The sequence below is a fragment of the Polyodon spathula genome, chromosome 7, assembly GCF_017654505.1.
Source record: "Polyodon spathula isolate WHYD16114869_AA chromosome 7, ASM1765450v1, whole genome shotgun sequence".
Taxonomy (NCBI): Eukaryota; Metazoa; Chordata; class Actinopteri; order Acipenseriformes; family Polyodontidae; genus Polyodon; species Polyodon spathula.
Window position 1 is genome coordinate 23,523,054 of NC_054540.1, and position 24,674 is coordinate 23,547,727.

General features: G+C 35.6%; 1 protein-coding gene across 1 annotated transcript in view; it reads left to right on the top strand.

Annotated features, from left to right (window-relative positions):
* Positions 1-24,401, top strand: part of LOC121318381 (ethanolamine kinase 1-like) — a 32,765-nt gene extending 8,364 nt beyond the window's left edge. The window contains exons 2-8 of the mRNA XM_041254965.1: positions 2,063-2,322; positions 6,803-6,943; positions 10,482-10,621; positions 15,737-15,820; positions 17,054-17,214; positions 21,416-21,489; positions 22,459-24,401. Of these exons, the coding sequence (XP_041110899.1) occupies positions 2,063-2,322; positions 6,803-6,943; positions 10,482-10,621; positions 15,737-15,820; positions 17,054-17,214; positions 21,416-21,489; positions 22,459-22,528 (930 nt within the window). The 3' untranslated portion in view covers positions 22,529-24,401. The remainder of the gene's footprint in view (positions 1-2,062; positions 2,323-6,802; positions 6,944-10,481; positions 10,622-15,736; positions 15,821-17,053; positions 17,215-21,415; positions 21,490-22,458) is intronic.
* Positions 24,402-24,674: the final 273 nt, after the last annotated feature.

Consider the following 24,674-nt stretch of genomic DNA (forward strand, 5'->3'; position numbering starts at 1 on the left):
AGTCAGAGTCACTACATTGTCCGCTTCACAGCTAACAAACTCTTGGACACTATTTCACTGCCCGCCAGAGTCCGCTGCTGTCCGCTTCACAGCGTACAACTATAAGCACAGGAACCAGGGCAACCCGAACAACAACACAAAATGCCGGTGCAGCGCCTCTTTATTCAAATAGGGTACCGGAGCTTACACACATCCCATTGGTCCTCGGCCTACTAGGACCAATGGGCACAGACAAACAACAGCCAATTACAGGGGAGACACAGAAGGCACCACACACAGACACATATAGGCAAACACCAGTGGCAGGAAATACAGAGAGGATTACAATTGCAAACAATGAGAACACAGTGCAAATACAGCACAAAAACAGAAACTCAAGGGTCGCTACAGTATCTATTGAAGTTTTTTTGATGCACTAATACTTGGAGGCAGCCTTATTTATATCCAGTACTACGTCATGATTTATAATCCTGTGGACAGTTCATTTAACTTACAGTGCTGAGAAACAGTTTGTGGCCCCCAATGATAATTATGGAAATTCCATAGTTTTACTATGATATGATAGCCTTCTTGACTCAAAGCCAGGCTTTTCTTAAATATCCAATAGGGTTTATATTAACCAATTCCATGTCTTTTGAAACATAATTATGTATGAATTAGGCAAAGAATGAGTAATTCTTATTCAGGGTATGTGAAAAAGTAAGTGAACCCCTGGTTATAATTAGGTAAATCTTCAGGGGTGAGTTTGGCAGGCCTCACCCTATATAAAGATCAGAAACTTTGTGATTTTGGTCTTCACTATACAGGTGTGTGGAAACACATCATGCCACGATCAAAAGAAATCACTGAGGACCTCAGAAAAACAGTTATTGATGCTTATCAGTCTAGAAAGGGTTACAAAACTATTTCTAAGGATTTGGGGTTCCATCAGTCCACAGTCTACAGATGGAGAAAGTTCAAGACCACAGTCACTGTACCCAGTAGTGGTCGTTCTACCAAAATCTCTCCAAGAACAAACTGGAAAATCATCAAGGAAGTCACAAAGAAGCCCAGAGTACCATCCAAGGATCCGCAGGGCACTCTCGCCTTGGCTAATGTGAGTGCTCATGACTCAACTATCAGAAAAAGACTGAACAAGAATGGTGTTCATGGAAAGCTAGCCAGGAGGAAACCACTGCTCTCTAAAAAGAACATTGCTGCCCACCTGAAGTTTGCCAAAGAGCACATGGATGATCCACAAGACTTCTGGAACAATGTTCTCTGGACAGACGAGTCAAAGGTAAACTTTTTGGCCTCAATGAGAAATGTTATGTTTGGTGAAAACCAAACCTTGCATTCGAACAGAAGAACCTCATCCCAACTGTCAAGCATGGTGGTGGGAGTGTGATGGTTTGGGGCTGCTTTGTATCAGAAGATTCTAGAGGAGACTGTCAGGCCATCCATCTGTGAGCTGAAGCTGAACCGAAAGAGGGTCATGCAGCAAGACAATGATCCTAAATATACAAGCAGATCTTCAAAAGAATAACTGCAGAAGAAGAAATTCCGTGTTTTAGAATGGCCTAGTCAAAGTCCGGACCTAAACCCCATCGAAATGTTGTGGCAGGACCTGAAGCGAGCTGTCCATGCAAGGAAGCCCTCAAATGTCACCGAGTTAAAGCAGTTCTGTAAGGAGGAATGGGCCAATTTCTTCAAAACCGATGTGAGAGACTGACCAACAGTTAGAGGAAACGTTTAGTTGAAGTCATTGCTGCTCAAGGGGCTGCCACGAGTTACTGAATCTAAAGGGTCACTTACTTTTTCACACGTGGATATTGAATGTTGAATTATTTGTGGATAAATAAATGTTGAAAAAGTATAATGGTTTTTGTGTCATTTGTTTAATCAGGTTATCTTTATCTATTGTTAGGACTTAGATTAAGATCTAATGACATTTTAGGTTTGAAATATGTGAAATATGTACCAAATCCTAAGGGGTTCACACACTTTTTCTCAGCACTGTAAATGCAATGTCTGCTTTTAAAATGTCTGACACTTTATTGACTATGTTTGTGCTTGTCCATAGCTTTTCACAGATGGCATTACTAACAAGCTCATTGGCTGTTATGTTGGCGAGGGGATGGAGGATGTAGTCCTGGTAAGGATATATGGCAACAAGACTGAGCTTTTTGTGGATCGTAAGAATGAAGTGAAGAGTTTTCGTGTGCTGCATGCTCACAACTGTGCACCCCCTCTCTACTGCACTTTCAACAATGGTCTGTGCTATGAGTTCATGCATGGGACTGCCCTTGACCCAGAAGACATCCGCCAACCAGAGCTTTTCAGGTACAGTACAGCTTCAAAAAACTACCACGCTCTGTTGCTCATACATGTAATGTGCTTACACAAACCACCATGTAAGCCAGATGCCAGTATGCTGTACTCATGATTTCAGAATTCACAGTTAAGCCATACTGACTCTAAATTCAATATGTATTTTACTATTCTAGGGACCTTCACTTGCTGCTGATCCCTTGTAATCAAAAACAAAGTTTGTTTGAAACACTGGAGTTTAGTTATTATAAAATCCTTTATAATCAAAAAAGATTTAGAGTGAATTCTGTTTTTAGACTTCATTAACCAAGTTTTTAATCAGGCTGCTTGGTTTGTATAAATGTAATATAATGTGAATTGAGGGGTGTTTGCGTAGATATTTACAGTGAGATGACTTCTCCTAGATGAGCATGAACCCACTGGCACTATAATGGCATGACAAGATTAATTACATGAAGGGTAAAAATAAAATAAAAAAATGCACACAACCCAGTAGTCTCCCAACATTTTTTTAAATGTATTTGATTGACTTAGAGTAAGTAGCAGGGTTCTGAAAAATGTAGCGCTACACGTCCCGACATGTTGCTACAACTGTTTAAAAAACATACCTATAATTTTTCTTTTATTAACATCGTGACAATTTTTTACACTCTTGACTGTAGTGTAGTGCACTAGGGTTTCAGATCGGTCGTCTAATACCTCTTTTCCACTGTACAACCGCACCAGGGTTGTTCGGAGCCCCCACGGTGTAGTTAAGGAGAGCCTGGGTTGTTTTTCCACTGCAGAGCCTAGCCGTGCCACTGATGTCGCACGCAAAGAAAGACAGTTGTTATTTATTATTGTTTTATAATTAACTCAGTTACCAACCACATGATGTTCAAAAATTAACAGACCAATGATACAGCTTTATCTTGTATCCCTATATTTTTTAAATATATTTTTCATCTCTTTATACAGAGATGGAAAATCTCAGCTGATTGGCGGTTTTTGCTTTTACTCAGTCCGCGGGGCTATTGATGTGATCAGTGCAGGTCAGGGGGAAAAAAGGGTTCCGATTTTTTTTTTTTTTTTTTTTTTTTTTTATTATTATTATTAAAACAAATTTTAAAGTCTTTCATTTTTTTCGATAATTGCTATAAACATTTTCAACCACTTGTGATATAAGTATATATATATATATATATATATATATATATATATATATATATATATATATATATATATATATATATATATATATATTTTTTTTACATAAAAACAAAACAAAAAAAAAAACTGAAAAAATAAGGCACAGTTTCATTAAGACGGTTGTTTTTACTTTACGTACCCCGTTGGTACTTGCAGACTGCTATCTTGGCAAAGTTGCTATTTCATTGGTCCACAAACAGTTATGGTGCAGTTCTATAGTTCACATTGCAGAAAATAGTGAAGGGGGGGGTGGGGGGGTTATTGATCGCGGACATTGTTAACAAAGGCTGTAGACTGGAGTAATCAATAAATTAGCCTTGTATGGCTCACCTTCAAACCATGAGCACAGTCTCTGCATTTATTGTTAAAAATCTACTGACTGTATGCTTGCGTCTTCTACAACAATAACTAAGTCTGCATTTTTTTTATTGGTCCGCATATGTACCTGCAATGTACCAGTTATGTGAACCCCTGATTATGGATCAAGAGGATACAAGGCATTGGAAAGCCATATTCTCTGCAGAAAACATGTAGACATAATAAATACTCATCACAATAACTACAGCCTGTGGTCTACTTTTTCTCTGCGACCTGATGTTGATGGCAGCAAACATGGTGATCTAGCGAATTATAAAATACTCCCCATGTTTAAACAAGCATCTTATGAAAAACAAGAAGTTACCAGACATTTGATTCCCATAGAAGACAGAGTGAAAAATCAAGACGTCATTTTAAACCTTTTTATTTACAGAATGTTAAAAAAAAATTTCTGTTGTACATGGACCCTTTTTAAGTTTAAACTTTTTTTTTTTTTTTAATTAAACTTACTTGACATACTCAATTATGGTTTGTTTTTATTAGCACAATATTTTATTACATATTTTTCCATGTTAACATAAAGTGAAGCAGAAAATGCCAACTTTGTGCTTAAAATAAACATTTACAATATTAAATGCTTAGTATTGCAAATAGCCCCAAACGAGTGGATGCTTGGCTCAAGTTTGAGCTCTTGTCTTGTGTGTGACCTTACTGAAAGTGTGGCTTCTTTTGTAGGTTCAGTGTTTTGGATTATTATTGTTATTATTATTATTATATTATTATTATTATTATTATTTATTATTATTATTATTATTATTATTATTAAAGCTAAAAAAACTGGGAAGGGAAGGTGCCACAAAAACAGAAATTCGCAAGAACAATTGAAAGTGTACATAGTTCTTTTTTGACCTTTTAACAATTAGGGAAGGGAGTGAGATCTAAGACTGTACAACATTTATTTCAGCCCTTGTGCACAGGTAAGAAAAAATGAATTTCACTTGAAGCTAAATGTATATTTTACCTCAGATTTATTTGACTAGATACTTGCATTAAGTTTCACAGACCCTATTTTACTGTCCTGTCTTAAAAATAAATAAATAAATACATACATAAATAATCTACCTAATTTTGCTTGGCAGGTGCTGTTTTGTTACTCCCAAGTATTGACATCTCTGGGTTTGTGAAACCAGCAGTTAAAAATCACTTATTTGGTACACATTCTAATTTCAGGTGTAATCTAAATCTTAACTTCATTCAATTTGGGTTCCTAAACTGGATTAATTCTCCTCACTTTCATCTCAGTTTACAATCCACAATTTTAACTGATTATATCGACTTAATAAAGTTCAGTTAGTTCTGTTGATGGTTTTAACAATATAATTTGCCAAAGATGTCCCGTTTTTAAGTATTTTTTTTTCTACAGTTGTTTTTTGTTTGGGCACTTAAAAGAAGCTGTGTGAGCGCAGCAAGAGTGTATTTTATATTTTGTTTTACTATATTTTTGTAAATAAGTTTTTAATTGTTTAATTTTCCGCATTTTGTTTCTTTATATTAATATAATTAAGGTCAAAGATGAGACATTTGGTAGAATTTTGTGTTTTTGAGTATGTGAGTTAAGTGTACCGTACCCACGGTTTATGCCCATTTGATTCAAATCGTCAGAAATTCGGGTATAAACTTTCTCATTTCTGACACACGACTGCAGATGTTCCTGAAGGAACTAGAGTCAGCTCTACTTATCTCTCATCACACTTGCTGCCTGTGAAGCCGAAGTTTCACGATTTGGTTCTCACTCGACTCTACAAATAACCAGTGAAACGACAATTTGCAAGGCACCAGTGCTGTAAACAACGTTTACAGCACTGGTGGCAGACAATACAGCTATATGTTGCAGAGTCACTAGGTAACAATTTAAAAGAAAAGAGAGTTGGCTCAATGTAGTTTGATTTTAGTTAAATTGGAGGTGGACTGGAGGTGTTCTCAATGCTTGTTATGTTAAAGAAATAACAAGGACAAGGCAATGTACTACAGACCTGACCTCGGTTTCACCCCTACCCAGACCAAGGCCTTGCCGTGGAAATTATTCAACCAAGCTTTTATTATATCAGAAGTCACAGTAAAATAATACAGTACCTGACTTCAAAATAATAATGAATATCTTTTTATATTGCCAGTACTCCAAATGCTGTTTAGGCAAACAGACATGTGAAAAGTAATATGAATGTACAGTTCCATAGTGGATGTATTGTTTTGTTTTTCTGACAAGTGATCACACTCTTGGATAAAAATGTATTTACACAGTCTAAAAATGTTTAATATCCAATGTATGATGATGCACTGCAAAAAAATATTCTCATGATAAGAACATGGTGTAAACATGTTTGGACAAAAGCCACGGGCATTGGGTTCTAACAAGTTCTGAAATAAACTGGTTTTCTATTCAGATGTATACCAATTTAACAGTGACCTATGGCAATCTGTAAAACTGGTTTAGCTTACTGACATATTATTTGACATTTGAAGCGGTTTGATCATAGCATTTACTCCAACACATAGTATGCCCCCTTTATTTTACCATACAACTCCTGACTTTTTGGGCTAGAGGACAATATTTTTATTTTTCAGAACACTGCCAGATCTAAGTCAATGCTATAATTGTGTGTCATTTATCATGATTTACTACTGCAGCTTTTGATTTTGATTTTAGTACTAAGGGTCCCTACTTAACCTGCATTTTGAGTCTTTAGTAGATTACCCTGTTTATGTACTCAATAAATTGTAGCATTTTAGTGAAATTGTAATGTAAATATTAAAGGGTATGTTTTTATTGTTTGACAGTGGAATATTTGATTTGTTAAACATTAGTATAAAAATGGGGAAAACAGCTAACATTATTGTTTCACTCTTTTGTAAATCATTCATTCACAATATATGAACCAGTTAACTGTACAGATTTGCATTCTCATGCTTGATTTTGTTTTTGTAGGCTAATAGCCAGACAGTTGGCCAAATTCCACGCTATTCATGCTCACAACGGCTGGGTCCCGAAGTCCAACTTGTGGATGAAGATGGGGAAGTATTTTTCCCTTGCTCCTACTGAGTTTGAGGACAAAGCAGTAAACCACAGGTAAGGATTTATATAACCACACCACCATATAAAAACATTCCATCAGCATGTTGCAGTTGCATCTGATACTGTACGATTTCTAGGAATGTTGGCATTGGGGTAAAAAGACCGGCCACACTTTTCAGCGACAGATACAGAGCTTAAGGTTGAAATCTGCCTAACCATTAACCTAATCAAAAATAACTGAGTGCAGGTTTACACTGACCCATCTTCATACACCAGGTAAATGACCTGTCTTTCTGCACCTATGCTGGAATTTATCTTTCTATAATATATTTTTTGAAAAAAGTGTTCAATCAGCAGCTGGGATTTATAATGGATTCAATACTAGCACCTTGGTTGTACTGGTCAGTCACCAGAAGTATGTCACAATTGGAGTGGCAATGGTTTCAGTTTGATTGAAGTAGATTGCAAGTGTTTGAAGCCTGAATGGTGATGGTGGAAATATTCCTGCCCAGACACTTTCATTAACCTGGGACCTGGCTGGAATCCATCCCATTTATCTGTTTTTATAAAAACCACCAGCACAACTAGAACTCCTCTCCTTGCCAGCAGTGTCTATGACATTGAGCTGCATACTGGTTAACCATGGTAGTTTACTAAGCAGGTAAAGATTTACCTGATTTCCAGTTAGGTTTCCAGCCTGTCTCAGAGAATTTAAATCTTGAGCTGTCATCCTACTTGCCCACGGGCTCATTTGTTCACCACTCCTGTATTGATTGGTAACAGTCAAATATTTTGCACCTTTTTAATCACTGTAAAAGTGGTTGCTAACAAATATGGGAGTGTCGGCTGTATGGTACAGTCTAATACAGCAAACAAAAATGGGCATTGGTCCATCAAAGTAAGCATACTACGGTTGTATAGTAAAGTCTTGGTTTGAATGAAGATGACCCTTAATCCTGCCCCGGCAAAGAAATGTTTTAAGCTTTTCCACTAATCAGTTTAGTAGCAAGTCAGTTATATAACTGGTTATTATTTGATGTTTGTTGCACAGATTTCCACATGTATGACTAATTAAATTAATCATCTTATCTATCATTTACTGTTTTCTGTTTGCAAATTCAGTTTCATACAAACACAGATCGCTAATGTATTTTATTAGGATTTAGTAATAATAATAATAATGACTATTATAATCCAATTTATTGCTCTTCTACATTTTATAGATATCATTTAGAATATGCAAGCAGGATTTAAAAAAACAAAACAATGTTATTGTATAGAGATGAACGCATTTCTCGTTAAAAAGCTGAATTGTCTACAACGATCTGGCGTGTGGGTAAAAATCAGACAGCACAGATTAAAAAATAAATACAAATTAAACCTCACTAATTTAGCCTCTTTCGGAGGGATATTTTGCCACAGCTTACTATAATGTGCATTTTGCAATCTTTTTTTTTTTAGTTATAAAGAAGAAAATACCATAAGCCGTCTATCTGTATTGGTTGGAATTTATTTCTTATGTTCACACCTACTTTTGTCTGTATTTTACAGTACGTACGATTGTAGGCTATAAATTAAATACGTTTGAAGTTCCATTTGTGTTTGTAGTTGTTAGCTATATTATACATGTGTGTAACACTTCATTATATATTAAGCTTTTAAAATTACAATGAACTCCCTACCCAATACACAATTAGTTTATAAATAATTGTGCATTTTCTCTGGTAGCCTACTCTTTGTTCACTGCCGCAATAAATAAACTCAACAGCCACCAAACACTTACTGTATAATAAAAACATTTTACATGCATACAAATGTGTGAAAGTGTACATTGTACATAAAATGTTGGGGGAGTCTGACAACATTAACCCTTTGCGGTCTTATGTCGAACCAGGTCCGACATTAAAATTTTTCCCTTTCCAGTCCGATGTCGGATCCTGTCCGACATCATCCACAGGTCTCTAGTCGTTTTTTTCTGATAGCCCCATGCACCACAGAGATAACAGACATAAACAAAGGAGACAGCTGCTTCTGCATCCAGCGCTCAAGGAATATCACAGACAATTGATAAAACGAGTGATCAGGAGAGGATTTATATGTACGTCTATAAAGAAGTATGTGAAAAATACAGCAAACAAGGGTGGGGCTTGGCTGGAGATGCAGTACTGAGTGTACTTTTGCAATTCAATGCCTTTTAAATTTGTTTTACTCTATGAAAAAAGAACATTTTAAACAGTGCATGTAAAATAAACAGCACGTGTGAAAATAAATTGGACCTGATGCGCCTGACAAGCACTGAATAAATGGACCATTAAGGGTTAAACTCCATGTCAAATTCCATGTCAGTGATCTCGATTACATTCCTAGTGGATCTGTGTGCCTGCATACGCCTGTTTTTTATTCTTCTGTGGATTAGACACAGGTGTTAAAAGGCAATGACGCATTGCAACTCAGCAATACAAAGATTTCATTTGGATAATTCAAATCAAATCTACAGTAGAGGTCAGCTGTCATATAATGTACGTATGCAGAATTCAAGTAGGCTACAGTTGCATTGATAATTTCTTGAAAGTAACATTACACTGGGTGCAAATAACGGTATATCATTTTAGCAATACAACAAACGTTCCGTAAGGTTACAAATGTGTAAAACAAGTGAATAAATCTAATTTATAAGCACAAGTATAGAAAAAGGCTAAAATATTTTTATAACTACAAATATTGAATTATCTAGGTTGTCTGTAAGAAATTAACTCTGGTCCTGTACACTCTCTGTATATCGTCAACCGCGTTCTGCCCTATGTGTTCTTTGTTTTAGGCATGTCACCATCTTGAATAGTAACTACGTAATGAGACAGATGCATATACAGTAGTATGCAAACAAAGCAAGTACTGTACGATAATTTTAAAATCCTCCACCAATATGGTTCCATAATCTGAAGAAATGACAATTGAAAAATGTTAACTCTTTCAGCAGTATTAGCAGAAGTTGCTGATTTGTAGTTTCAGTATCTAATATGGAAAAATTAATGAAAGTGGCTAGGCATAAAATAATTCAGCAGTAAGCAATGCTGGGAGGCAATACGGTTGGAGCTCAAGCACCAAGGAAACTGGGTGTTTACTATAAAGTGTTTCCATGTAACAAATCTAAATTTAAGCTCCAAGGACAAATTACTTCTTGCAGATTGGTTATTTTAAGGTGTGGTGTTGAAAACTGAAGCCTCTGTGTCAAAACAAGGGACCATGCTTTGACCCGCGATGGCTTGCAAGAGACTTTTTGAACATTATTTTCAACTATAAAGTTCAGTATCATGAATATTAACTGTTGCAGTGACTGTGTAATTCATCATATGTAAACCTGTAAAAAAATACTAAAAATAAAAAAGTGAACAATAAAGACAAATGCTTCAGTGAAATTTGTCCTAGGACCTTACATTTAGATTGGTTTACAAACCATGTGTGATTTACATTAACATTGGCAAAATATTTGAAGCTTGGTTACTTCTTTTGAGGTGCAGGCCAAATCATGATTTTTGGGGACCAATGTACCCTGAAACATTCTTTCTCCCCCTTGTGTTTGATTTCCTAACAGGTTCCTAAATGAAGTCCCTAGTTCTCAAGAGTTGCAGCAGGAGATGGCCTGGATGAAGGAATGTCTCTCAGGTCTGGGTTCCCCTGTGGTTTTCTGTCACAATGACCTCTTGTGCAAAAACATTATCTTCAATGAGAAAGGTGAGTGTCTTACATAGAACTGCACACCTGCTGTTGTATTACATGCTGTTTGAGCACAGGTCTTAAGTAATTCGACCACAGGTGAGCAATAGCTAAATTAACATGATTAAGAAATTAACTTGATTTGCTATTCAGATTTGGATATTATATTTTTGTAATTTTCATAGTAAGCCTATACTATGGTTATCGATTTAAATTCTGCATCATGTGTGTTGTTTAGAAGCCTATGCTTTTGAATTAACTGGAATGTTGTTATGGTATTCCACTCCTTGTATGGACATATTGTTGTTGTGCAGCATAATAGAAACGTTTTAATAGGAAGAATTACAAGGTAGACATTATATTGTAACCTGTAAACTTTATTTAATCTAAGAGACTAGCATGGTTGGGCAAAAATTACGTAACATGAATGACCAAATGCTAAGAGGCCAAGAGTTAGTTAATTCTGCTAATTGTCCAATAGAACAAAGAACTGCATTATACTGCAGTAACTGTAGTCCCTTGGTATGTTAAATGAAATAACATGTTGATTTTTAATTACATAAAGAATTAAACAAAAACATGGAGTACCACCTTTAAAGTTGTCACTTTTTACTTTTATTTTTATTGTACAACTATAAAAAACAATACAAAAAAAAATACAGTACAGTTTTATTGCAAATTGTGTGGGTGTATATATTTTGAAATATGCATTACATATACATTATAATTAGACCCATGTGGTTAACAATGTATTTAACACCAAAAAGTCCTTGTCCTGTGCAGAATTACGCTGCGCCATTTGATTGTTCCCGAGATGGAAAATCGACACCTAGTAGTAGCTCCCATTGGGAGCATTTTCACAGCTCCTTCTGTCTAGATTTTCTCTCCTAGGATCGACAGGAGAAAACAGGAGTCCAGTGAGACAGCTGTAAAATCCAGGTGCTGGAGTCTCCCTGCTATTACTGGAGACTAAGTAGAACTGACTTGTTCTCCTAGTCATTACTGAGTGATTGAAATGATTCTTTCACTGCATTTTGAAACTGCACAACGGGAGTTGAAAACCTGGGATCCAGGAGCTTTTTAAGGTGGTCCAGGAACAGGTCCAGTACTCTAACTGGTTTTATCTGATTTTTAATACAGAACATTTTTCACAGAGACATAGTAAATGAGCACATGCAGTAGTGGTATATAAAGTATACCCAATAAGGTACAGAAGGTTGTTTCAGGGTGTGTTGTTGAATGGTATCCTTTTTACACCCGTATATATTTCTGAGGTTTGGTTACTGGATTTTGTAGTCAAACCTTTTATAATGTTGTTTCTTAACTAAAACATATAAAACTATACAATAATTTGCAGTTCTTAGAATAATACAAAAAACAGCGTCTCTGCATTTTACTAGCTTATTCATTTTCAATGTTTTACAGAAGAATACAGTATAAGGAATAAACAGTGTGGTTGCAGGGATGAACAGTTGGTTTATTGTCATGAGTAGTTTTTCATAGTTCTAGGAGCTTTTTAGCTGCTTAATAAGAACTCAAAATGACTTTCTGCATTATTGCCAAATAGCAAACTCATTAAAAATAAATAAAAAATAAAAAATAAATCTATCCTTGTTATGTAGATTTTATTTAAGTTGTATGCTGGGGTGGGAGGAATACATCAACATGTAATGGCATGAATTTTAATCAGTAGTTATACTTTACTGTTTTTAGTCACCATAATTACTAGGGGTTTTAATCGATTAATCACACCTCTGGGCTTTGATTGATTTTATAAAATAATTGATAGATTCATCTACCTGTATCAAAAAACGGTTCTAAAGACCTTGGCCAAAGGGCAGCTGGAAGGTATACCCATATTTCAGAACTGATGCTTTCCTTTCACGGCAGTACTACAAGTTTATCATCTCATCTTAGTCACAAGTACGTTTATTATTTTTTTTGTATTCAACATATTTCTTTTAAATGGAATCAGAAAATGAATAGCTATATTGTACTTTTTCTTCAGCTAGCTAACATAAAATAGTACTCAATAAATGAAATCTCTCTTCAGCCAACCTAAATAAAATAGCACCCAGTAAGTCACCTTTGTTAGTCTGAAACTTGAAAGCTTGCAGTATACCAAAAACAGCAATTAAAAATGAAGTTAATATTTGAAAGACTCACTTTGGCTAACTTCCAGTTACATGTAAGTAAATATATGCATATTAAACATTAGCTGGCATTATGAAATATCTGCTGTAAATAGCATTATGTTAATAATTTATATTAATTAGAATTGTCTTTCCATCACTTTCATCGTATGGATTGGGTAGAACCTCTCTGTTGTCCGTGTATCAGTTTATTTCGCTGACATGGACATTTTATTCACTTAGCTGCCATTTACTGTTGTCATTCTCGTATGCCTAAATGTAAATACAACTTTGTTTTTGACAGTAGGTATCCGCGCGCTGGTTTAATCACATGTTGTATAATGTAGCGCAGCAAGTGATCTGTACAGTTTCATAGCGTGATTAATAGATGATCATTCGAACAATAGAAAATATCAACATTAAAATAAGCCCATACACTAGACTATCCTCGTGATGCAGGCTTCAGGGAAATATAGTTGGCAAGAAATAGGAGCACACAGGTTTTTATTATACTTCTCTCATGAATTTGATGGTTCTGAAGCAAAACCATGAAGACTGGATTGTATATTTTATAAACAAGGTGCCACTTTTTGTTAGCTACACAATCTGCGTACACTGCTGATGCACTACAGGAAAATAAACATGCCAGAGTACATTTTATAATCAGGAAATGAATGACTTGTTTATGGGTAACATGGTGTTCCACCTTGTGTAAGTTACAAATTGAAATATCATTAAAATAAAACCTTGGAATATAGTAAAACGAAGTCCCTCAAAGACCAGCCCTTCAAGGGGTTTTTCATTAGTAGTCTAGCATATACATTTATTTAATCTACCTAACAAAAGTTTAGACCACAGAAATGCTACAGTATCACTGTGTTCTCCAATATTTACTGCAATTCAGTTACCAAACCTCAACACTCAGATATGCAAAATTAAAAAAAAAAATGTGGACTGATTTGTGATAGTTACTGTAGCAGACTTTTATTATTATTATTATTATTATTATTATTATTATTATTATTATTATTATTATTATTATTCATGATGTTTAGTTTGAATAGAGTCTCAACCTTAAATGTAAATATCTGCAGTGAAAACTGTTTTTGATGGTAATGTTAAAAATTTAGATAGTGATTTGTTTTATCCTACAGCAATAGATAGAATAATTTGAAAGTTCTAGACATTATTATTATTATTATTATTTGTTACTTCATTACAGTATGTAAAACAAGGAACAAACCTTTGTTCAGATGAACACGTATAGCTATGTCCTAGATATAGGTGGCCATTTTTTGGCATCTACAGTACTCGACACAGCAGACCAGTTAACCAGTCACAGCACTGGCTATGCCCCAATAATTTATGTAAGATTAATTTCCATAGAAGACACTGAAACTATTTAATTTATGTATTTTACGTTACCTAGTGCCAACAGAGCAGGGAGATTTTAAATTTAAGGTTGAGATTTAAATAATGACTGTAGTTTATCATATGTATGAAGATGAATCCGCTGGAGACTACTTTATATATTTTATTTGTTATGAACAGGAGTTTTATGCTTTTGTACCAATGTTAAAATTATATTTAATTATGCAGTGCAATATGATAACCAAAAATGGGAGCACATTTCTTCTTGCCTTAAAATGATACAAAAAAAAACAACAAAAAAAAAAACACGGTCGAGTTTTGCATACAGTATGTGAATACTAGTACCAACTGTTAGCCAGACGATCATGGCAGAATAGTAAATCCAGTCGTGAACCAGGGCCCATCCTGTACTGCTGGAAATAATTTAACAGAAGGTTGGGATCAGAGAGAGACTGGTGGTAACCATAAAGTATTGTACAGAATGTTAAAGTGAAGTTTTTTGTTTTTTGAGATGCGAGTTTGCCGAATTCTCTTCGTCTGCTGCACATTAGGTTTGACTTTGCTGCCCCACGGTGGCTCCTGCCGTGCTGCTTTAGCGCACTGACTGGAGGTCTTTGGCACCACTTGTTCACATGTACCTCCCCCTAGGACAGCACACAGCCTGGTAACCCTAATCAGTATCTTGTTAGATTCATTTTGTTAATTTAAAAAAATATATAATGTTAACTGTAATGGGCATCTGCTTGAAAGCACATACTGTGTACAGTACTACTAAATTACAATAATGCCACTGAGAGAAAGTTCATTGTTTTAAAGATGTTAATTGTGATAGCTTTTCTGTAATTTTGTTTTGCACCTGCTTTAGTTCACACAATACAGTTATACTTTAGAAAGTGAATGTCATATTTTCGGCACAGGGCTGATTGGGGTAAGGCTTTGTATTTTGGGGCTTGTGTTCATGCAGCTGGTTAAACAGTATGCAGAGTCAACAGGATCTTTTATTTTTGTCCTTTAATACTTGCATAGAAAAGATTGGGACAGTGCTCATACAATTGCTCACATCAAACCACAAGAGGGCATTCAAAGCTCTCCTAATAGTGACTTAGTATAATGTATGAAACCTTCCTGTACTTCCTGTACTCCCCCTGGTGGTAATGAATAAAAAAGTGTTTGTTTCTTCACCACCTAAAATCGCAAAGTTCATTATTTAATATGCATTTATGACATATGTGACACTTTTTTTTTTTTTTTTAACCTTTTTAATGTACCAATGTTTTGTATAATGGTAAAGAACTGGTATTTTCATGATTTCCTTAAGTAAAGTTCTATTATAGACACTGCATTAATATGATATTTGCTGATTCATATAGAGTGCACCGTGCTTTTCATAACCCTGTATACATTTTTTTTTTCATAGCGTGTAAACTTGAACCACATTTATAATAATTAGTTTTTTTTCAAAATGCACAGCCTTACCCTGGAACACTAAAGTGCATGTACACTACACAAAAGCTTTTATGTGGGGGATATAATACAGGTTGCATACATTGAAACATATGAAAGTCTAGGGTTGGATCGTTGATTTGCCAAAATCCTGTTATTAAATGATCTTTCTTTATGTCCTACACAGGTAATGTAAAGTTCATTGACTATGAGTATGCTGGCTACAACTACCAGGGCTTTGATATTGGGAACCATTTTAATGAGTTTGCAGGTAAGACAAACCTAACTAAAGAAAGATGTGTGGCATAACCAGGTTAAAAGACTTCCTTGAATTAAAACAATCAATTCCTATTGTCCTGGGTTTCAACTATGCTGATACTAACAATGATTTGATGTTTAAATAAGAAAAAAGCACAAAGTTGAATTTAAACTTCTGAGTCAGACTCCAGTAATAGTGCGATAATATGGTCTAGTCTGTACACATACCTACCAGGATTAGCAAAGATTTATTCTCTTGTCAGGGCTGAAAAATGTAGTCATTTTTGGAGTAAAGGGTTTGTCTCTGACTATTTTCAGTTATACCTTGTACAATCATCTATTTTCATACTGGGTAAGTGTTTCTTTGAACCATGGTGAAGATATTTCACTTCCTTAACTTTGAAGCTTCTAGTCAGCTGATACTGAATATGCCATGCAAATATACAATACCCTTATTATAGGCTTTTTAGAAATGACACTATTTGCATTTTCAGGTTGTTTCATCTGTTCTGTTAATTGTGTTCTGTGCTAATTATTTGAGAGGTCATCATACATGTTTGATTAAGCTTGTTTTAAAGATGTACATACACAATGAAAATATTTCACAAAGCAAAATCTGACAACACACATTCAACGTTTGATCTGTTCAGTGTGAAAACTGTTTGTAATGCACTCATTACTTACCCATTAGACTTTGTTTTTAATTACATGGTAAAGTCCCATTGGCGTGATTATTGTTATTATTATTTGAAATATATTTTATAAATGTATGTTTGTAGTGTAAGTTGGTGCATACACTCAGTTGTTTTCTATGGATACAGCAGAGGTTTGGACTTGAATAAAAGTCACCCTCAGAAGCTCCCTAAGGCCTTTTCCTTTAATTACCAGTACTTAACATTTATGGCACCGCATAAACATTTTCCAAAGTAAAGCAGACTAGACTGAACCAGTTCCATTAATAGACACATATTTCCTTTGTCATAGTGCTTAGTTTTCTCTCAATGCCTGACGGTTGTAATTATTTTTCTATCAATGTAATACCTGCTTTAACCACCTGTGTATAATATATGCAATATAAATATTTTGTTGGTATTCTGGATGACATAATTCAGATACAGAAAAAAAAAATTAATATTATTATTATTATTATTATTGCTGGTATTTGTCAGAGATTTAACACTAGACCCATTCTTTAGCTACCCAAAGTTATCACTAACATGCGTTTAACAGTGCCTTCTTTTTTCAGGTATAAATGAGGTGGACTACAGCCGCTATCCCAGCAAGGAGCTGCAAATGCAGTGGCTGAAAGCCTACCTTGAAAGTTACAAAGAATACAAAGGCCAGGGTTCTCAGGTCTCGGAGAAAGAAGTGGAGGTTCTCTATGTTCAAGTCAATCAGTTTGCTCTTGTAAGTTGACTAAATAAACTGTGCAATACAACTATGTATATCTTTTATCTTTCTTTCTTCTTCTCATCGTACTATAGCTGTTGTTAGCTACCACGAACCCCAAACAACAAACAAAAACTTCTCGCTATTGTAAAGTGTAAAAAAAGAGTTTGCGCATCAAAATTTAAATTTTCTCCAAACTGAAAAGACTGAATGAATACGTCTATTTATTTCTCATTTCTGTTAAACTACTTTGTTTTGGGTTTATGGTGTTTCAAAGAACACCTCGTACTGGTTAAACAGGGACAACACTTTTTAAACACTTGGGTAGATGTACTAAGATGGGGCAGTCAAAGCGCAAACATACCTCAATTTGCATTTTTCGTCGCAACAAATCGCAAAGTGTACATTTTGTCGTATGTACTAAGAGAAAATATGTTAGTGAAGAGAGCCACAATATACTAATTTAAATAGCTGTTACATCATCTTAGCGAGATCTCTAGCATTGTGAGAGTTATGCAACATTTTTTCAAATAAATAATGAAAGGCTGTTTAATCCTGTGAGGCGAGAGTGTATTAAATGGAATGTCCAGACAGTAATTTATGTGTACAGAAATAAAATAATTTATTTTTATTCTCTATACACAACAAAATGATTAAATAACAAAAGAAAACAAAATGGTGTGAGGGAAGGAGTGCAGGGGTGAAATCCAAAACAAACCGTGATGACTCGTCTTTAATTGTCTTCGTGGCGACCCATACATAAACAAAAAAAGACAAAAGAAATGTTAGTGTTTTTTTGTTTTAAAAAACCCGCTGCACCAAACCAGTCTCTCCCTCCACCCGTTACTCCTCCTATTTTACTTTCGGACCAACCCCGAACACAGTAGTACGTTCCCTTTAGTATGTAATGTCCCGCCTCTGTAGTCAGTGGAACACCAATCCCCAACTGACAAGTGTCCTTATCCTTCACTTGACTCCAGTGGCTGGAATTTACATACTCGTACTTCCGCCCCTCACCAAGGTGCCGCCCCTCAAAAGATGACTTTTGCCATGGTCACGAGATCTTGGTAAGGGAAGTCCCGAGTTGGTTTGATGCCATCTACTGTCGGGAGGCTGAATCACAGACCGAAAACCCTTTGACTCATCACAAATCCCATCAGATTCTGTAGTGGAGCCCACACCTTCACCCCCAAATAAGAAAGGTGTTTCTATCAAAAAGCTTTTCATAATCAAACAATAGCCTCTTGCTAAACCAGGAATGTTTGTCCAATATAAGGAGGTGTCGGGTTTTAAAAAAAATACTATAAAATCGCACACACATACATTTATAGTGTTCAGTGCATTTTAAATGTATAAGTCATTGTGCTGAAATAACACTAACTGTTTTTTGTGTAGGCTACACAATACATTATGTAATATAAATGTGTACAGTAGACCTATACAGTCACAATACAGTAATAAAATTAGATGAATACCTAGCTGTGAAGTAGTGGTTTGCAGGGTGCAGATATAGTGGTGATGCAAGTGTTCCAGACAACGGCAGACACAAAGTTCACAGTTCAGTCCCAACTATGGGTATTGCCAGTGTATAACCAAGGGATTGCAGTCCCGAAATATAATAATCCTGGGTTTTAGCACTGGCTTGAAGTGGCAGCTCCCGGGTTCATATTAGTCGTCTGAAAAAAGACAAATACAGACAGTTACAAAACAAATCAAACACTTCACTAATGAGTACTAATGGATTGTTTCCTTTCTCTGTCCTAGCGGTAACCACATCAAAGGAACAGATTACATTGTCACATCCCCAATTATACCCTTAGTCACGCGATAGTTAGTCCCGTCTCCTGCAATCCATGACTGACACATTACATGCCACTTTAGGGCGATTATTTTGGGCATTGTGACTCCACCCCTTTCTTGGCTGGCTGGCTTCCGACTGACCCAGGAATGAACTGCCAACCAACCCTCATGGATTGGCGGGTGATTGTTGACTAGGATTCATTTGCTCTCTGTCACGCTGGCGCACTTTCTTTTTCTCTACCCCATTTTTGTGAATTTGTGCCGGAATGGCCATAATTAGATATTCGTCTAATGCTGAACCGCAAAAATTAAAACTGCTGCCTCAAAGCATTCCTTAAAAAGTCGCTAGCAGCGTTGCACATGCTTAGTACATTTCACCCTACACTTCTGACTCGTTTGCAACAATGTGCACTTTGCGAATTGTTGTAACTAAAATGCAAACTGCGGTATGTTTGCACTGCGACTTGTCCATGTTACTACATCTACCCCTTAGTGTATCTAAACTGTGGTAGAATCTTCAGTCATGAAGTATAGGTAATTACAAAAGGCTTTAAAGGCAGGGGCTTCCAGGAACCAGGAAGCCAGCATCCCCCTCTCCACAAGATCGGACTATTGTTTGTTTCTCAATGCATCAGCGGCTGCTTTTAATTATAATTACTTTCAGACGCCGAAGCACATTGCTTACACGATTTTATTTTGTCATCTGGTACACAGGCTTCTGTTAAAATGTTGGTGAACAAAATGAAATAAACATCTGATCTGCAGTTTAAATCTATCCGTCTGCTTTGATGTAATTAAAAGGCTCACCTTTAGAAACACACTGTACAGTTGTTTTTCCTTTTGCGATTTAAATAATTTTCTATTTTGAAGAATGGTTATTAAAAGCAGCAACAATTATTTTTTATACTAGATACTAATTCAATGAAATTGATGCATGTAGAATTTTTTGTAAGTTATAAATATACTATATAATTTCCATTTAATTAACAGTTAGTGCATTGTGATCCATTGCACAGAATCGTTTTGACTTGCAAATTAAGACACAAAAAAAAAAAAATACAACCAAAACAAACTTTGAAATTAAATTTTTTATTTTTATTCTGAATGCATTGCTAAGTGGGAATTTGAATATAAATGTAGTCTTCTCCTGTTTTTATTGAAGCATGGGGTTATACAGTAATTATGACTAATTCCTTTAAAAAAAAAAAAAAAACATTTTGGAATTGGCAATTATTTTTTTTCATTTTCTTCTCAATTTGGAAAGCCCAATTATTATTTTTTTATTTCAACCCTGCTCACCACCGCCACCCCCCCCCAACTCGGGAGAGATTAAGACGGACACACGTGTCCACCAAAACGTGTGCCATCAGCCGTCCTCTTTTCACTCTGCAGACCCTCCATGCAGCCACCTCAGCGCTACAGCGTTGGGGGACCACGCAGCTCCGGGCAGCTTACAGGCATGCCCGCCAGTGCCTGGCCAGTGTACAGGGGTCACTGATTCGCGGTGAGCGTGGACACCATGGCCAACCTAGGCCATCCCCATCTGGGTAGCGCCCAGCCAATTGGAACTCCCATCCAATGTCGGCAGTGGAATAGCCTGGACTCAAACCGGCGACCACCAGGCCACTCGGGAGCCCCCGACTAATTTTTTTTTTTTTCTTTTCCTAAATGTGGTGTGGATATGTTAATGGCATGTTTCCTCTTGTCATATAAAAATCTTAAATTTACTAACAATGTATGACAATGTGCTTTTCTATGTATAATGCAGTTTATTGAATAATGTCAGAAAGTAATATGTCAATCTGTAGAGTTTAAGCCAAAATGAGTGTAAAGTATGGTTACATGTTTAAAAAAAAAAAAAAAAAAGGTTTTAATAATATGTAAACAAAGCCTGCACTTTGATTTCCAGCTTAAGTACCAAAAGGGTTATTCACTCTTTTTTTTTGCAATATGTGAAAAGACCTGTTTAGTTAAAACCTTAGTCAGTATTAAATGTGACTCCTTTTGTACAGTTTGAGCAAACCCTGGGTAGGGATTGCTAGCGAATTTGGAAATTCCAGTCCCGCTCTGTCTCTCTGAGCAACCCCTTCTGTTCTTACCGCTTATCTGTTATCACTTAGTATCTCAAGGATAATAGCCAGCACGTTGAAAATTGTTTTGTTCAATAGATTGTGTTCATGGTTACCGTACAAATCATTGGTCCTGGAGTAGGCTGCTACTTGTACCCCTGAAATAGTACGTTATAAAAGTGGCCAAGGTTGATGTTGTGATCTGTCTCCTAACCCAAAAATGGGTTACAGAAGACCCTCTCTGTTGGGAGTTGGCTTAATGCCAAATTATCTCACAGAGACCTAACAATAGCATTGTTTGAAAAATACTAATAATGTTGATTTTTAAACCTTTGTTTTTTTTTTCTTAGGCTTCTCACTTCTTCTGGGGACTGTGGGCTTTGATCCAAGCTAAATACTCAACTATTGACTTTGATTTCCTTGGGTAAGTTCCTTTTTTGTCCCACTAGTTAACAATTGTGAAAAAATCATTATAGAATTCACAACGTATCATTGCAGTAATACATTTTTTTACTTGCTAATGTTGGTGTTTGCACCACTGCAGGCTTTGCAAATGTATTAACCTATAGAATATGCTAAATAATCTTTTCTTTGATGCTACACTGTATTCTGTTGACTGATCTCCCAATTTCAGTGTATGAGTGACATTAGAGAAAAGCACATGAAAAAAAAAAAAAAAGCATAATAAAGCATTTTCAAGGACTTTCTCCCTAAATTGCAGGGACCCATACAATGTCTTGCCTTTATTGATTTGTTTTCCATTTTATAAAACTGGGCCCTTGTGACAAACTGTAATTTGTTAAAACCCCTGTGCAACACTATCGTGTTGAAATATTTCTGTAGCCATATTGTTTAGGCTGTCACACAATGAACGCGTTTTATACAGCAAAAAACGTGTTCTATTCCTTTCAGTTAAGCAAATAGCATTACATTTGATTGTTTACTGTCTTAATCTGAACTGTATGAAAATGTACTTTGTATACTTCAGCAGTCAGAGGGATTTTGATCATTACCAGATCACTGTTTAAATTAAATGTAATTCTACAGATCGCATTTCCAAAATGAAAACTATAAATGTAATTACTGTGTCTGAGTTGAGCTTAGATTAAAGGATAATTTTGAATTATGTTATTGTCATAATTCAACCTCATGGATACTCTCAGTATTTGTCAAAAGGGCATGTTTTCTCTTTTTTTTTTTTTGATTGATTTATTTATATATTGTATGCATCTGCCTGTAGGTGGCAGATTTACCTTGCACTTTTAAAAGATTCTCTGCTAGTGGATTTTTTTCTACACATTGGAATGCTTATTTAGTGAAATATCTGACATGATTGTAGATTGATTATTTTATAATATGTATTTCTTCTTCATCTTATTATATATTCTTTTAGGTATGCAATTGTCCGCTTTAATCAGTATATCAAAATGAAGCCAGAAGTGACAGCCTTGAACTTCCCATAATAATCCATCCTCAATCAGAAAGTCATCAAGTGAATCATCACAGAAGAAGCAATGGTGTGCATGTTGGCTCTCCGTGGACCCTAGATAAGCAGTTGCTCGACACGACCCATCTTTGCTGAAAACATTAACTCATCAGCTTAGTCCAGCACCATTTTATCTCCAAGGTGGAAGGCAGCTTGACATGCTGTAAAATCATGAAGGGGTTTTGGATCACTTTGTCAATATATGTTCTACAGGGAGATATGGATTATTTCTAATTTAAGGCTGTATTTTTGTCACGGTTATCACAGATTTCATGATTTCTATGACATTTGTTGTATAATAACTGTAGAGAAAAATGATCAATTTTCAATGTAACAACACTATTTTCTTTGCTTTTAATACATATTATGTTTAATCTTGAAATCTAGTTTTAGATCTCCAGTGTAAAATTAGATAAACAGAAGTCCAGATAGTCAGACCACATGAAAACCCAATACATTGAGCTTGCACAAAAATACATTCTTTACATATTCTGTTATTTAGGAGCAACTTCTGACTAAGTTTCAGCAAATTGGTATTTGCTGTCTTCCTAGATTTTTGGACCAAATGTTTTCTTTGTGTATATGTATTGTTTGATTGTGTGGAAGTGTTGATGGTTCAAATATTGCAATTAACTGTAAACAGAAAACCTGTTAGTTTTCAGAAAGATTAAAAATAAAGGAACTTATTACATTATTATTTTAATATGAATGCTCACTTTGCAATCAATGATCGGAAATCTGGCTTAAAGATTGTCACACTATTAAATTCTTAGTTGTGAACAATTTCACACTGACTGAAGTGCTCACACTTCTGCTTGTATATAGTTATAAAAATAATTTCTACATTCAAGTTACTAGTTTGTAACCTTTATTTTGATCAAAATGGCGTATTTTAAAATACCAAATTAAAATGAAAGATTGTGTTAGAGCTACAACTTCTTTTGGGTGCTTCAGGCACTAAGTTTATTAATAAACCTGTTTATCATGGTTTACAAATAAAACTCTGAATGGAGAAATAATGCCTTAATGCACAACAGGTCTAGTTTTTCAGATTAAATAAAGCACATTACTATTTTTCTTATGCACATGTAGACAGGAGGAAGGTAAACGTGAGGTAATGTGATTTATTTTCCACAGTTCGTGTTTAACTAGTTACGTGTCAAGCGATGGAGGTTGCTTAAAGGCATCACTGATATCAAAGCAACATGGATTCCTATTAATATACTGAAAGTAATATTGCTATTCTGAAATTGGCAGTTATAAAAAAAAAAAAAAGCTAAAGCTGCTTTATGAGTCTCGTCACTCTTGTTTTTAGATGCTTGTAAAATAGCAGTAAATTATTAACCATGTTGCTTTACCTAATGAACAAGATGAAGTAGTTTGGTTTTAAAAAAAATATCTTCTAAAGTACAAGTACCAGCTTCACTTTTTAGGCATTCTACTTAAGGCTACGATTTTATAATGGCAGTCACAGAAATCGTGAATTTGGAAAAAAAAAAAAAGTAAAAACACTTGATTAGGCACTTCCTTTATTTCCTTTAAAACATGCAGTGTGCCATGCACTGAAAATAGAAATCTGTGAGTATCTGTAAATTGTTTGGATCATACGGTACTTCTGTTGCAGATGAATGTGATACGTCCGGCGCAGACAGCTAGGTGTGCAGCTTCACTTCCTGCTATATGGGAAGCATCATGCCACAGCCCTTTTGACTGCGCAGAGTGGTCGCAGCTGTTGTTCATACTTTAAATACAGTTCTTTTGCAAAATTGGTTAAATGTACTGTGGCAGAGCACAGTTCTGCTTTTTAGAAATTGGCAGGGATGGGGTTAAATTTCCCTACCTGCCTTGGTTCATTGTGTTCAGGTGACTGGGGTTGATTAGATGATTAGTTTAATTAACGATCAATCAGCGCCCAGCCACCTGACATAAAAGGAGGCCTCTGCTTTTCATTTGGGAGGAGGGAGCTGAGGAAGCAGGTTGGTTTTTTTGATTGTTTGGAAAGTTTGAATCCAGTGAAGGCATTGCCCAGCCTGGAAATTGTTATTTTTGTAAGTTTTGCTTTTTGTCTTTCTTTTTGTGTTTAAATTGCTTTGTTCTGGCCATTGTGCCCTTTCATTTTTGTG